We start from the raw sequence: 15,351 nt of genomic DNA on the forward strand, positions 1-15,351 counted from the left end.
ATATTTAATACAAAGTTTGGGAGCAGTCCAGCCCGGCCCGGTTGCCAGGATTTCATTGATAAATACCCGGATTTTACCCGCAAGTTTTTTTTATTGCGTCAGCTCTGGTTTGCAGTCGCAAATAGAGAGAACGCATCACTCTCAGTTTATTGGCATGAATAAATGCTGCTATAAAACTACTTAGCATTTTGCTTACTTCTCTAATTCTGGTATAAATCGGAGTTGGATCATTTTACTGAACATACCAGTTTTATAAAAATAACCATGAAAGGTTGTTTGGAAGCCTAAAATACAATTTAAAATCTGTCGATAAGTTTTGAAGAAAAAATTTGTTTTTCAATTTTTTTTTTTACTGATTTTTGGTGAGTAATTTCTGGGTTAAGACAAAATTTGCCCAGAAATTTCCCTGATTTACGGTCGTTAATTTTGAAATCAAATGCCCGATTTCTGCCAGGTTAAAAAAAGCCAGGATATGTCCGGCCCGAATACAAGCTGTAAAAATTCTGACAACCTTAATCTAACCACTAGTCTCGTGCAAAGGAATTAGTTTCATTATGGAAAAATGAAGATTTAAAAGTGTTTTGGATGAGATCGGTGATGTGGAAGTATTTTTTTTTATTCAAAAAAAAAACATGAAAATGTAGAAAAATGACCAAAACACTTATCTACTCCGGTACAGTTAATAAAACAAAAAGTCAAAAACCCTTTTGAAAATCTTCTTACTCCCTCCAAAATATAACTCAATGACTTCGTTGTCAATTTTTTTCACGGCAAGAAAATTGGGTACGAATGTTCATATTTTGCGGCCCATTCGATCATACAACACTGGATTACTCTTTCGGTAGAGAAAATCCACAATCTGAACTAATCAAGTGTGTGAATTGTATAGGTAAACATTCCTCCAATTCCATTGACTATACGGTGTCTCAAGGGCGAACATTTTATTTTTTAAAAATGTTACCAAAAAGTAAGTAGATAAAAATACTGAATCCTGGATTTGGATTCAATAATAGGTTAAAACGTTGTCGATCAAAATGCTTAACCTTAATCAAAATAATATTGATTTATTTTTGAAAACTCAAAACATAAAAATTGATGCCATCACTGAAACTTGTCTAGAACCAGACAAAAGCTTTCTGATCGAATTATCAATTCTATCAACAAGATTAAGGTTTAGCTTTATTATCAATAATAATTTTTGTTAGGAATTCTACTTTTTATCGAGCACCAACACTTTGGAAATTAATAGATTTTATTTAGAAACTTCGATTGGGGAATCTTAAATCAATGCTGCATACTTAGCTTTTTAATGAACGTTCAAACAGAAATTCTACTGTAAGTTATGTCTTAATTTTAAATTAACTAACTTTAAAATACTCAAAAATGATTCAGAATTATTTAAACAACCCCGCTTAATAAGCAAATTTTGAAACTCATTCACTTAAAGTATACCAACTAGAGTTGGTGTTTCTCATGGTAAAAATTGGGTCAATTATTTGCCGATGACACCTCACTCCTAAGGTTAAAATTTATTCGATATTTGAGAGAGAAAAAGCTTAGTTAATTTAGAAATAGGACAATGTTTTTGGATACAAATTCGTTCCTTGTGATCGGACATGGCAAATTTTGACAGCTTTGTGAAGAGTACTGTGTAGCCTATTTTCATCAGAATTTAAAATTTACGCGTTTCCAAAATGTTGGCGATACAAGAGACGAAGAATTTTGCACAATTTACAGCAAATTCCTTCATATTCAATTTGGAATGTCACAAAACATATGTTTTTGTCAAAAATAAAAACAATGGCGTGAGTTTTGGAACAGTATGAAGATACTTTCAAGAATTTCATATTAAGGTTTGTGGTTGAGGGTAGAGTTTTGGAAAAAAATGATTGACAAGAATCTGCTTCTGTGGTGAGTAAGCCAGTATTTTCGTGACTAAAACTCTTGTTTTCTTTCATTCGAAAGCATAAAAAGACTGATATAATCGGTTTTACGTTTATTGTAATTTTAGGATGATTCTGAAAAGTTTTGGTCAGATTTCTACTTGTGACAGTCCCTTTTCATGAGTTGCAGTAGCACAACAATAACTAATGTCAGTTAATTTCAAAGCATCTCCAGCTTAAATTGTCTCCAGTTCTTCACAATGGGGAAGTAACTGAGTCGAAATTGAAGAAAAGGGCGCAGTCACCTAAAACGATAATTTTACTAACTTTTGATGTAAAAAAACTTACCAATACCTGACGTAAAAAAGTGTTAAACTAAGGTTGCCAGGTTGCCCGCATTTTATCGGAAAATGTCTGGATGTTTCCCGAATTTATAAACTTTTTTATGGAAAATCAAACAAAAAAAAACAATTGTGCTGTAATTTTTTTATTTTTGCCTCCAAAAACGAAATTTTTCGAGCAAGTGTTACAGAAATAAACGTGGAATGGTTTTTTGAAAGTCTAAAATACAATTTAAAAACTGTCGATAAATTTTTATGAAAATAATTTTTTTTCAATTGTTTTCTTGATTTTTGTTCAGTAATTTCTGAGTTTTGACAAAATTTGCCCGGATATTGCCCAGATTTTCGGTCGCCAATTTTGAAATCAAAAGCCCGGATTTTTCCAGTTTTTTTTTAATAAAATTGCCCGAATTTGTCCGGCCCGGATACGTGCTGAAAAATTTTAAGCAACATTAGTTTACAAATATCTAACTGCAGGGCGCCTAACGAGGTATTGCATGACTACTTTTCTTGCAATACCTTGCGAGACTCCAGCAGTGATGTCAATTGAATTTATTGTTTATCAATGCGAAAAGACATACCTCTGTTAAATAGCTAATAACTTTTTTGCCTTATAAGATACGAAGTTAAAGTCCACGACAGTTGTTCAGCGGAAGATTTCCCTTAGGAATTTTATAAATTGGTACAAAAACTGTCAGCTGGCTCGGTTCCACAGAAGAAACAAAAACGATGTTGGTTTTTCAGAACAAAATATTCAATTTTCCCATACAAACCTAAAAGTTCAAATTTACTCATGTAAACGTTACTTAAAAATTCTACAAAAAATCATGGATGAGTTTTGGACCAAGGCGAAGCTTTTTAGATCCCAGGGTTTGAGAAATTAAAAAATGACCCCAAATCGACTCAGTCTACTGGGTATACTACCGACATCTGAAGCATAGTTGGCGATTCTTGGCTCAGAAGGTTGGAGATTCCGGAATCAAAACCATTGCAATCTATAGCTTTTTCAACGGGTTTCAGATTATTTTTCTTTCTTCAACTTCTCTTAAAATCTAGCCTTTTCTGATAAACACATTTTTTCAATAAAAATCAAATATTCCAACCCTTCAAAACTTGAAACAAAGTTCTGTTTCTGAATTCTGATTAGGAATTCGGTTTTATTTCTCAATTTTACCCCGTATAATTCTACTAAGACTAAGATTTGAATTTAGAATCAGTATCACACGTTGGTAGCCGAAGTTTGGCTCATCATAGATGATCTTTTCTTGTGAGTATGTGGAACACATAGTTCACATCGTATGGCGACCGTGACAAACGAGACGGTTCGATCTTCTTATGAAAGATTGTTTTGAAAAAAGTATCTCTCTAACTTGTTAATAACAATTTCCTACTTTCAACCCACTGTGATCAAAGTTAAACGGTGATGAACTTTCTAGGAAGTGAAAAAAACCCGAGCATCCTTAAATTGGATGCTGACTTTTGCAGCCTTGGCAGCAAAGAAGAAAGATTCAACAACAACAACTCCGGGATCGAAAATGAAGCAATCACTGAACCCAGGCTGTTATGTATGGAGCTGACCGGATTCGAATTCCAGCAATTGTGTTCCTACTCTGGAGGGAAACCTCTCTTTTGGTTGGTTGGAAACCAATGATAGTTTGGCCGGTTAGATCCGGCCTACATACGTATGCAAAAAGCTCCGTTTGACTTCGATGTTCGGGTTCAGTAATTAGAAAATGCTCCTGGCCCGGGTCAGAAGTAAGGGAAATTGACCGGTTAGTTTGGTTGCGCAACTACCGACATCGGGAAACTAGATTTAAGGTTGTTGAGGCGAATGCTCAATTTAGATGTCCTGTTGAGGAATTGAGACTGAGTTGAACTTTGTTTATCTGTTGTTAGAAAAACATTCTTATCCGTTGGAAAATAAATTCTAAGGAGAATGTCACGACATTATAAAAATCAAACTGCGATGGAAAAAGATTCATATTGAACAGTTTTCAATCAATCAGAAGAAAAGCATTGCCATGGGTAACATCATTGATCTCTACAGCTTCGAGAACTGCTCCGACCGGAAGGAGGCATCCTTTTTCATCTCTGATGAACGGCCATCACATAAATAGCTCGCATCGAGAAGCATTTTTCAGACTTAATATTTCCTCCATTCCACCGATGGATGAATCTAATTTATCCTGAAAGCTTTTTTAATCTACTCAACTCCTTTGACATCCCGAGAGCCCCAGAAAAGATGATGGCCCTGAATCGGTTCTTAAGAGAGAGGAGAACATCACTGTGTGACAAAATGCAATGCTTTTAGCGTCAACTTCTTTCACCTGATGAAATCATCATCATCATCATCAACGGCTCCGGTGTCTTTTCCTATTGTGTCCCCACGATTCTAGCCCAGACTGATTGCTCCATCTGGAAGAGTCTCCGGAAAGCAGCAACAGAATTGACATCTTACCGGCGGGAATTGGCGGCAATCTTTGTCGGTCCGTTTTCAGCGAAAAGACTATGGGTAAAGGTACGCAATTTGATAGATCGCTACTAGTGATAGTAATGGAAATCAACTGTCGGCATCACTTTACAGGAATCGTGGGTTTTCCGTCCTCTTTAACGTAACTTCGGGGAATTTATGTGAAACACCGGTCCAGCTAGGAAAAGGTAGAAGACCTCTAACTTTTTAGTAGCAACTGGTATTACACAGTAAAAAATCCACATAGTTTTCCCTGTTAAAACGCAAACAAAGCGTTACTCTCGATAAATATCTCATCCTTTGGATTACTTTGTAAAAAATTTAGGCTAATAAAGCAAAACCATAGTGCAGTCTCCTTTGCACCAATCAAAGATATGACAGTTTGAAAGTACAAGTTTTTGCTTAAAAACATCCCTTGTAACTAAAGAACACCTCCTGATACAAAGTTGCTCTATGAAAAATTTGCGTTTTATGATTTCATACAAATGCTTAGAAGACATTTTTCTAGTATGAATTCATTCTCAAAAATTAGAGCCAAAATATAGTTTTTTTTTCGTCACTTTTAACTTTCAAAATATTATAACTCACCTACGAATCGTCATATGTATGTGGTGTCTTCGGTAAAGTTGCCTTATAAACTGTTGGCTACAAGTTTGTAGAAGACAGTTTGGCTTTATCTTTTTACTGGAAAAAGTTTTAATGCGTAAATCATGCAAAAATGACACGCCCTCATATTTGATAAAAGATTATTAAAGCGCATGATTTGCTGAAGATACCATTAGTCTCAGCAAACATTTTTGTAGGTATACTTCTCAACAAACTTTGATATACGTTTCATATACATTAAAGAATCATCACATATAAATCGAAAAAAAAGCATTTACCTACCAAAGTGTACATACATATTTTTAACTTCTGGCTTAAGTGATAAAAATTAAACAAATTAGATGATATACAACATCTTATTCGAACATTCCGAAATGCGAGAGAGCGCAAGTTTTGCTCTCAATGCATGCAAGCCGTTGCCAGCGACAATATTTGCTGCTTCTTACATTGGACAATTTTTCCTAATTAACCATTTTGATTTTTAGCAATCTGCTTGCACTGCCCATCGCAGAGAGTACAACAGGGTTGTTTTCTCACTTGAATCCCGCGCGGGAGAACAAATTTGCAATCTAGCGGACTTATAATGATATCCGATTTATATCGACTTTAAGTAACCTTTTTTGGTACGAATTGCGATTTGCATTAACAGTGTTAACGATTGTAGCTATCATTTCTAATGCGATTTTGTGTTTACTGAGGTCTATCTCTTATGATATTTTCATAATATTTAATCTCAATAAAATTCCGTCCTGGGTCCAGGAAATTGAAATCGACTTTTACCGCATTGCCGCAAAAAAAACAGTGAAAAATACGGGTCGATTACCCCCTTTTGAACAATTGATACAAAATTCAATACAATCTGCCATAAAAATTTAAAATCCCTACTAAAAGAGGTCGTCTTTGTATTGACAACCAATTTGATATCCAAAAATGTTGCCATACCACATTTCGGCTTCAAAGTTCAAAGACAGCTGAGGACCTATTGAGAATGAATCCACCTTCTTATGGAGACCACGATCATCTAGCCTTCAGTCATCAGCTTTTCGTTCAGGGGTTAACATGGGGTCATTCTTTCAGCAATCCACCTTCTCATAGGAGACTTCCATGATTCATCCCAAAGTTATCAACCTGTTTACATGGAACATAAGTAAGGTACAATTCGTTCAGACATTCCCCTTAACTTAGGAATCACCAAGCAGAAAACTACTTCAATTAGTGCTCAGTCATCTTCAGGCTTTCTTATCGACGAAGAGAACCAATCGGCATTCGTTCGGGCATCATCCTGCATATCAGAGACATCAGTTCGTATTTTCAAGAAGCATCTTCCGGAGATCGGAGACTACAGCTTATCCTTCAGTCATCTACCATTCCCTCAGAGACTTCAACTATTTTGAAGAGAGCTATGATTTATTTTTTGCTATCATCGGATCCGATTCTTGCCTGTAAAGATAAACGACATCTTCTTCTGCAGCTGCTACGCTATGCTGACAGGAAGAAGCCCTGAAGTTATAACTAGAGGAAGCTTCAACGCTTGAGCAGTAAACTGTGACACTTGATGATCTACATAAGTCGAAAGGTTACAGTTTGTTGGAATTTGGAACTCTATGATCACTAAGCCATTCTTTGGTGCAGGGACGGATATTAAAGTCTGTATTGAACCCTTGAACATCCAGGGGAGGATCTCAAGCCCAGAACGCAGTCCACGGAAAGAATACGACATGACCAGACTAAGAAAATAAGCATCCAAACACTTACGCAGACCGGCTTAACAGAGGACCTCAGGCACCGTCGAGCCTCTTGCAGGCTGCTAAAGAAGGTTCAACGGGTGATAAACGATGCCGATATGTCGTCGTTCATCGAGTGCCTAGGATATTCCTTAAGCTAGATTTCAAAATAAAAAAAAGATCACTTTGCGTAGAGATTTGACGACGAACCCTATGAACAAAGCCTAGGATTGCATTGCCGAAAAATTGAAGGAGGTCGTTAAACATCATTTTACGCAGAGGCTGCTGAACCTGTACGACCTGTACGACGATTCCATTACAATGAGTCAATTACCAACGAGAAGCTAGTGATTATCGCTAGGAAGCTTGTAGTGAGTGTAGTGAGCCGTAAGTCAGGGGTAAAATTCAAAATTCAATGATAGAAGTGAAGTTAAAGGTGCTACAGACCATTACGGATACTTTCAAAGAAGTGCTACAAAAAGGTCTCAACGGGCTATCTTCCTAAACCTGAGAAGACTCAGTTATGATGTTGTTCCCGATACTTTTAAGTATCCAACATCAAATAGAACAGAAGGGTGGCAGGCAGAAGGGTACCTTCAAAAGCTGCTAGAGAGGAAGATCTTGATATCTCCTCTTACGACTTGAGACCCGACCTCTTATCATAAAGACTCTCTTCTAACGACTCGAAACCCGACCTCTTATCTCCAGGATTCGAGGTTTGTCACCTTTGTGCCCATCGTGTGCCGGTCGAGAGAAGCTTACCCTAGACTCGCGTGGGGCTTAACGCAACGACTTGGATGATTCCCAACGAAGACGTTTTCCTACTTCCACTCGAATGGCTCGAGAGTCACTCTAGCCGTGGGTATTAGCCGATCGTGGATTAACCCTTTCCCAACGATTTCTACTGCGAAGAAGGTCAAGTCTTATCCCCGCAGATTCGGTCGTTGGGAACCGCTCTACTCGGATACTCCCCGAAGGTGGAGCATCCTACGCACGAACACGGCGCATGGCATCCGCTACTTAGAAGATGTTGCCTTATCTTTATAGCTTTAAACCGTGGGGTCGTCCGGTCTTCTTTATCCCAACTCGAATGTTTCCCGACAGTGACGACATCCTACACCGACTCGATACTCGTTGGTACGCTACGAGAAATGTATAGTCTTAACCCCGCAGTTTCAGCACTACTTGGACACCCTCCGCTACGCAGAAAATGATGCCTTATCTTTGAAGCTTCGATCAAGGGATAGGATGCACACTACTCAGATGCTCTCCGTCGCTGGAGACATCCTACACCGTTCGCAGACTGCCGTTGACTCCAACTCCTCTGCAGGGCAGTCATGATCCGGGTGAACCCATCGCTGACCGCATGCCAAGTGTTGGAATCGTAACAATAGACATCCTCCTCTAGCAAACCCGAAATGGGCATTATGCCCGCCACTACGCATGCGGCTTCGGATGAAATGATCCGGTATCCACTGATAACCCGCAGGTTCATCAGCCGCTGAACGCTGCTAAGTCTTTGCAGGTTACATTGTATTCACAGGGCCTGCCTTCAGGCCGCTGCTCCGTACCGCAAGATTGACGTGGTCACGTTTGCCAGTATCCTCCTCTTACTACTGCGGATTTCCGAGGAGTTCGACATCATCCGTGTAAGTGCGGCCGTGGCCATTGCCGCTATCTTACACACGTAGTCGACAAGACTCTTACAAGCTGAGTCTGTCGTGTAGCATGTCTACTTAATGTCTCGCGGTCCAACTGCAATGGTACTTGTTTGGGGTGGGAGGCTCATTCGTAAGAGCTCGTCGTACGTGATGTTCCACATGACGAGGCTGAGTATTGACCCCTTTGGAACACCCGCTGAAATCTCTTGTGTTCGTAGACAAGCAGAGGAGAGATCAGACCAACAAGAGGAGGGGTATAAGTGGTCACCTCGAGTCATTACGAGGAGAGGTCAGATATCAAGTCGCTAGAGTAGAGATCGGGCCTTGAATCGTGCAGAGGAGAGGTCAACCTCGATTCGATGCGAGGAGGGGTCAGGGTCGAGTCTTTTGAGGAGAGATCAGGCCTCGAGTCACGAAGAGGAATGGTTTATGTGGGAATCTGTGGGAGAGTTTGGACGTCGAGTCGTAAGAATGAGAGGTTTTGCTGAAAATGGTCTCGTCAATGAGTATTGCCTTGAATCATAGTGTGTTAAACAGTTCTGGTGGAAAATAGATCTACAGCCCCAGGTGGAGTTAAAGGAGTAGAAGGTATACACGGAGTATATCATGAGTCTTCCCATTGCATTGTAACCATAGACCCAGAGTAGCAAACTGGGGGGACCCGGTGGCTCGCCGTGCCTTGGAATACAACCCGTAAACCGGAAATTACCACCTGGGATATCAACTAATAAAAAAGAGGGGAAAATCTTTAACCGATTGACGATCTGCACTTAGTGTAGATAAGAGATAGATAAGAATATCTTGATCAGAGCAACCTGAAAAGCCATTGCAAAGCGCTTTATGAGATGCGTGGTCCTAATACCTTGTGTTGAATAATATGAGGATTCCTGGAAAACTGCCACACCAAAATAAGGTTGAGGTCTCTTGACTTCATAGGTTCTGCAGGGTTCCATATTTGAATCTTTTTTCTGGAACGCCATGTACAACGAGCAGGCGTGCAGATAGTCGGATTTGTAGACGTCAAGCGAATAATTGAAGAGATACATAGATCTTCACCTAGCGATGGTGTCTCTGCGAAGGGTAACTTTCTAGATAGAAGAAGTGAAGCTCCAAATTAAAAAAATCCACGTTTCCAAAGTAGTACTGACTGGTATCAACAAAAGCATCATGACGCGTATGGCGGATAGTATTGGAGGATGTACGAGACTAGACATCCAACTAAGCTATGATACCTACAGCAAATACTTTTGGAAGAGTGTATTCAATGTTTTGCTGCGAATAAACTGAACTGCCTTGATCTTGCGGATTCAGCTCTTTTGAAACTTCGGCATTCAAGATTGGCCCTTTTTTTTAAATGGTAACTACAGGTGGTAAATCCCGGATTGTATTCCAAGACACGGCAAGCCGCAGCGTCCCCCAAGTTTGCGACTTGGGGTCCTTGGGTACAATGGGAAGACTCGTGATATAATCCGTGAATACTTCCTAAACTCCGCAGACCAAGTTCCCTCCATGAACTAGTGCGCTCCAAGGGAAAACTCATAGACGAGACCATTTTCAACAATACCTCTATCATTACGACTTGAAGTCTGAACTCTCCTCTAACGACTTGAGAACCGACATCCAACTCGAGGCCTGATCTCATTTCCTTCGACTCGAGATCCTACTCCTCCTCGCATAGACTCGAAGTTAACGTTCTCATACCTCTCTTCTGCTCGACTCAAGGCCCGATCTCTTCACTAGCGACTGCAGATCCGACTTCTTCTCGTAATGACTCGAGGTGAGCACTTATAATCCTCCTCTTGTTGATTAGACCTGATTGAGGCCTGATCTCTCCTCTTGTGACTCGAGATCTAACCTCTTTTCGTAAAGGGTTGACCACAAAAACTTCTCCTCCTGAAGACTCGAGGTCTGACATCAACTCTAACGGCTCTTGACCGTCCGACCTCTTAACCCCAAGATTCGAGGTTTGACACCTTTATGCCCTTCGTGTGCCGATCGCGAGCAGCTTATTAAAGACTCGCGCCTGTCACAGCAAACTCGTGGGACTTAACGCAACTACTCGGATGATTTTCTCCGACTCGATTAAAGAGTGGCCTAGAGGCAAAGGTCTGTACATCTATAAACAGACTTGAATTCAAAGCTCACGTCAACTTATAGCCACAATCCTTCAGCTTAGAAACTGGAAACATGGTAAGTATAGATCATAATCGAATTTTCACAGTTTCTTCAGATTCTTGAGGTACATTATTTAGTACCCAAAAGCAGATTCAGCTTATCAACTCGTCAGTTTTTTTTTCGGATTGCGGGGATACGGAGGACTCCGAAGAATATGCCAACAGAATTTATCTCTGGTTCTTGTCAAGGCGCAGGAACTCACTTTGAACGCAGGCGATGATTTGAAGTGACAATTAATTTTAGTGCGCTGTAAACTACGGAATCTCGCAAATCATCTTGATCTGCAATCATACTTTGTTTGATATGTGCACTTAATAAAATCTACAAATATATTGCTACTTGGGCGGTCTGGGACCTCGTTTGCGACCTTCATTGAAAAAGTCATAGGTCCCGGTGAACTCCTAATTCGGACACTTACATGTAGTTAGATTTGAAAGGTCCCACGTACTAAGCTACGTTCTTTCCTGAAGAAAATTAACGGAAGTAACCATCCGGGGTGATCATGACGGTGTTCTTGCTACACATGTTCAGAATGGGGGTAGGCTTAGTTCGGCAACCCCCTGTAAGTGGTGGCTGTGAAAGGTGTGAGTGATTCTGAAAGCGCTACCAGTCTGAAGCATATGTATGAATAGGACAGTCGTTCTTTGACGTGTAGATCATTGGTTGGAATCAAGGGTCCCGTAAGACAAGAAGAAAAAAGAGACGAAACTTTAACCTGTAGAGGAAAGATCGGCCATTGAGACTTAAGGGGGATAAGTCAGGTCTTGAGTCTCTAAGAAGAGAGGTCAATCTTGGAGTCGTTACGAAGTAATGCCAACTAAGTTGCATCATTCAGTATCAATGGTTTTACAAACTTCGTATATCAGAAATATGCGGAAATATAATTTTTTTAAATTTTCTCAAGTGATCTTTCAAAAGTTATTCCTTTGGATGCATTTTTGAAACAACAGCAACCTCTGATACCAAAAGCGAAACGATTCCAAATGAAGAAACCGGGAGCAACATTGAAAATGGAAAAAAAGATAACCGGTCCCAAATGACTCTTTTCTGGATGTTGCCCTACCACTTGCCAACCAACCTAACGATTGTCGGTGAGTGAAAATGGAAGCCAGAAGCTTCCTTCAAAAAGCAACCTCTTTTTTTCTCGTGGGCCACTCAAGGCTCGCTGGCCGCAAATCGGATCTAGCAACAGACAGACAACAAGGCGATGATGCCCTGGCAAAACGAAGGACGATTCATTTCCGTCCTTCGCTTTCCTCGCGGCTTGTGTTCCACTTTTCGCGTGAAATAATCCGCTTAGTGCTAATTCTTAATTTATTTAATGAAGTAATTTTCGGGGAAACCGGCAAACTTTCATTTTTCCGCCTGTTTCCCGTACCTTTTCTTTAAGCTGTTCCGCGAAGATGGGACACGGACGGTATATGTGTGCGGTTGTAATTTGGCCGGCGGAAAATGTGAAACCGAACAACGTTGATGCTAATTAATAGCGCCCGGGAGCTTGCGAATTGAAACTGCCCTAAGGATTTTTTTTGGTAGCTCGGAAGGAGGGAAAACAAGAAGTGTGGTTTGCGGTTTATTTAACTTTTGAGTTTTGTTCCAAAGTTTTTGTTTCGGATGTTTTGTGTATTTTTCCGCAAAACAAACAAAAGTTTCGAAGGAATAATTACCGAGTTAAAGTGTCACAATCACGTTCAATTTGTTGAAGAAAAACTCTCTATTGGACCACGAAAAGTATTTGTAACGGCTCATTTCTATCGGATAGCAGAAATTTAAAAAAAAAGTCGAACTTACCTCCAGCATCACGCAGCAGATGTGGTAGATGCAGGCCGTGATCGAGTCGGCAGAACCACTGAGCGTCACGGCCCGTTCCGTCGAGTTTGGCAACATTTCGCTGGCGACCTGGATCGAGCACCCTGTAATTTCCCGAATTTCCTTGATTTTCGAGCCTCCTTTACCTGCGATGATCGAGGAGGAAGAGAGAAACACAAAAAAAAAACGTTTCAAATGTATTGCTCTTTCAGTATCATTTAGGGAACATCTAGAATTGGTGGCTCCAGAGAGTACATTCACACAAATAGCCCTGAATTTAAACTAAGCTTCAAAGAAAATGGAACCACAATTGAATTCAAATAGGATCTAAACTGACCGCAATCTTAAATGAGACTTAACTAAAGCATAACTGAATTAGAATTAACCTGAAACTGAGCTAAAACTGAAAAGATACCGAAGTGGAACGGAGCTAAAACTAAACTGAAACTAAAACTGAACTATTCAGATAATAATTTCAAAGTAACCTGATAGTGAAATAAAACAAAATTAAATCTAGAACTGGATTGGAGTTAAATTGAATTTTCAGCTGCTGTTTGTGATTTTTATGATGATTTGTATCATTATAAAACCCAAAAGTTCGTCTTCCATAGCACCTTGAGGTTGAAATATCAGAGAACAGTTACATCTATTAAAACCTTTTTTTTAATCAAACTTACCGATCAGAGAGCCACACTGACTAGCTGGCACGATAAGACGAATTGGAACCTGTGTTTTACCCTGTTGAGTATTATTATCTTGGAACTGTGTACACCACTGCGTAGAAAAAGAAAGGGAAGAAAAGCAGAGAAAAAGTTGGTTTCAGGTCGGAAAACTTTTGATGCGGTTTAATTACTGGCGTAGGAAAGGCCAGACCAGACTGACAGTCTTCCATTCATTCTTACCTCCTCGAACTTCTTTGTGATCAGTGTAAAGGCTTTGTAGATGGCGCTGCGGGTTCCGGACACCGTGACGATTCGCTCCGGGTGGGATGCATCTGATATGTTGATTTTTGCACCAGACTGTGTGGAAACGAAAAGTTTTCGGGGAGAGAAAATATGTTAGTTAAAAGTTTTTTGGCAAAGTCGAACGTAGGAACAATGTGGCGATGGCTTAAGGAAAAGTTTCTTTTTTTGTGTATTGGGGGCCAGATTTGATTCTTTACAAAACACCTAAAAATGAACGATACAACTTTGACAGAAAAAAATTGGTTCAGAATGCCCTCTCGACATGGGTTTCTTGAAACTACCTTATCAGGCGAATTTAAGACAGATCATTGCTCACCTGTTACCTACCCCCTAGCTATTGCTTAACGGAAACCCTCTTTGTGCTCAACAATTTTCTCTCAGAAGAATATGCAAATTTTACGCAGCCAGCCGAGCAAGCAAACCAAACCAAAAGGGATGAAAACTTATCGGAAAAGTCAAACGAGAATCACTTGTTTAAGTAGAAAAGTTAGCTCGTTTCATTCGCCGTTTTTTTTCTATCTTGCCCTCCTTCAACTCCTTTGGCAAACTCGCGCCCGGAATCGAGCGGTGGCGTCAGCAAAGCAAATCTGCGAAACCCTCAGAGTTAGGAGAAAGACTGGAGAGGAGCTGCAGCGGCATTTAACGCGAAAAAAACACAACAGCAACAACACGGAAGAATCCCCGGCACATTTTGCACATAATTTTCCGACAGTTTTATTCCATTTTAATACTCGATTTTGTAAATCATTTTTTTGCCCCCGCTGCGATACAATTTGAGGGGAACATCCCGGTTTTTATTCTACGCCGCATGGCGTTACTTTTCTTGAGATTCAGGTTTTTTTTTGTTCTGTTGAGGAAGTTGTGGATTTTTCAAGCGTCACGCCACAAGAAACTTACCACAGAGTACATATCTGCAATAAGGAACTATTTCGGAAGGGGCGAAAGTTTGTCCTGACTTCTTCGGCTAGTGGTTTTTTTTATCCGGGTCAGTAGCGGAAAAGCGAAACTTTATGTGTGTTGAAACCACGCCGGATAGTTTGTGCTAACAACTCTCCTGCTAGCTTCTTGGGTGAAAAGCTTATACACCGGAACTTCCGGTTTAACTTAGTTATTTTCCTGTGGCTATTATTGTTCGGGCAAGCAGACAAGTTTAACTCGACCATTATCCGTTGATTTTGGGTTGCGATGTTGGTGCAGAAAATTTGAATCGATTAAAATACAGTGCGGATTATGATCAGGGAATGCCAGAGACGTTGGACTCCTTGGAAGAATAATTAAAATCAGGATATTTAATACAAAATTCGGGAACAATCCGGCCCATCCCAATTGTCTGGATTTCATTAAAAAAAGATCGGGTTTTGCGCGGATTTACTCACCTTATTTGGCAAATCAAAAAAAAATGTGTTGTAAATTTTTTTTATGTATGCCTCCAAAACGAAATTTTTTGAGCAAGGTTTATAAAAATAAATCAATACGTCTTACCTATACAGTTTTGCCAGTGGAATATCGTTTATATTATCTGTATCGCTGTCACTAATAAAACTAAAAAAAATTGGTATTTTGCTATGTAATTTTGCACACTGGAAAACAGCTCTTGTGTGAATATCTCTTACTCGAAAGGCATACATCGTGTGCCATTGCCAAGTTCAATAATTCTTGAAAACATATATCTACCTACTATTTCTTTTTTATTTTGGAGAGCGGTTTTTTCCGGTAT

At 39.8% G+C, this 15,351-nt stretch overlaps 1 protein-coding gene across 1 annotated transcript in view; it reads right to left on the minus strand.

Moving 5' to 3' along the window:
- Positions 1-14,543, minus strand: part of LOC129752551 (poly(rC)-binding protein 2) — a 178,490-nt gene extending 163,947 nt beyond the window's left edge. Inside the window, exons 1-4 of the mRNA XM_055748325.1 lie at positions 14,532-14,543; positions 13,572-13,688; positions 13,347-13,443; positions 12,652-12,815 (exon numbers count right to left, since the gene is read on the minus strand). Coding sequence (XP_055604300.1) covers positions 12,652-12,815; positions 13,347-13,443; positions 13,572-13,688; positions 14,532-14,543 — 390 coding nt within the window. The remainder of the gene's footprint in view (positions 1-12,651; positions 12,816-13,346; positions 13,444-13,571; positions 13,689-14,531) is intronic.
- Between the last annotated feature and the right edge of the window lie 808 nt (positions 14,544-15,351).

The sequence above is a fragment of the Uranotaenia lowii genome, chromosome 3, assembly GCF_029784155.1.
Source record: "Uranotaenia lowii strain MFRU-FL chromosome 3, ASM2978415v1, whole genome shotgun sequence".
NCBI classification, from domain to species: domain Eukaryota; kingdom Metazoa; phylum Arthropoda; class Insecta; order Diptera; family Culicidae; genus Uranotaenia; species Uranotaenia lowii.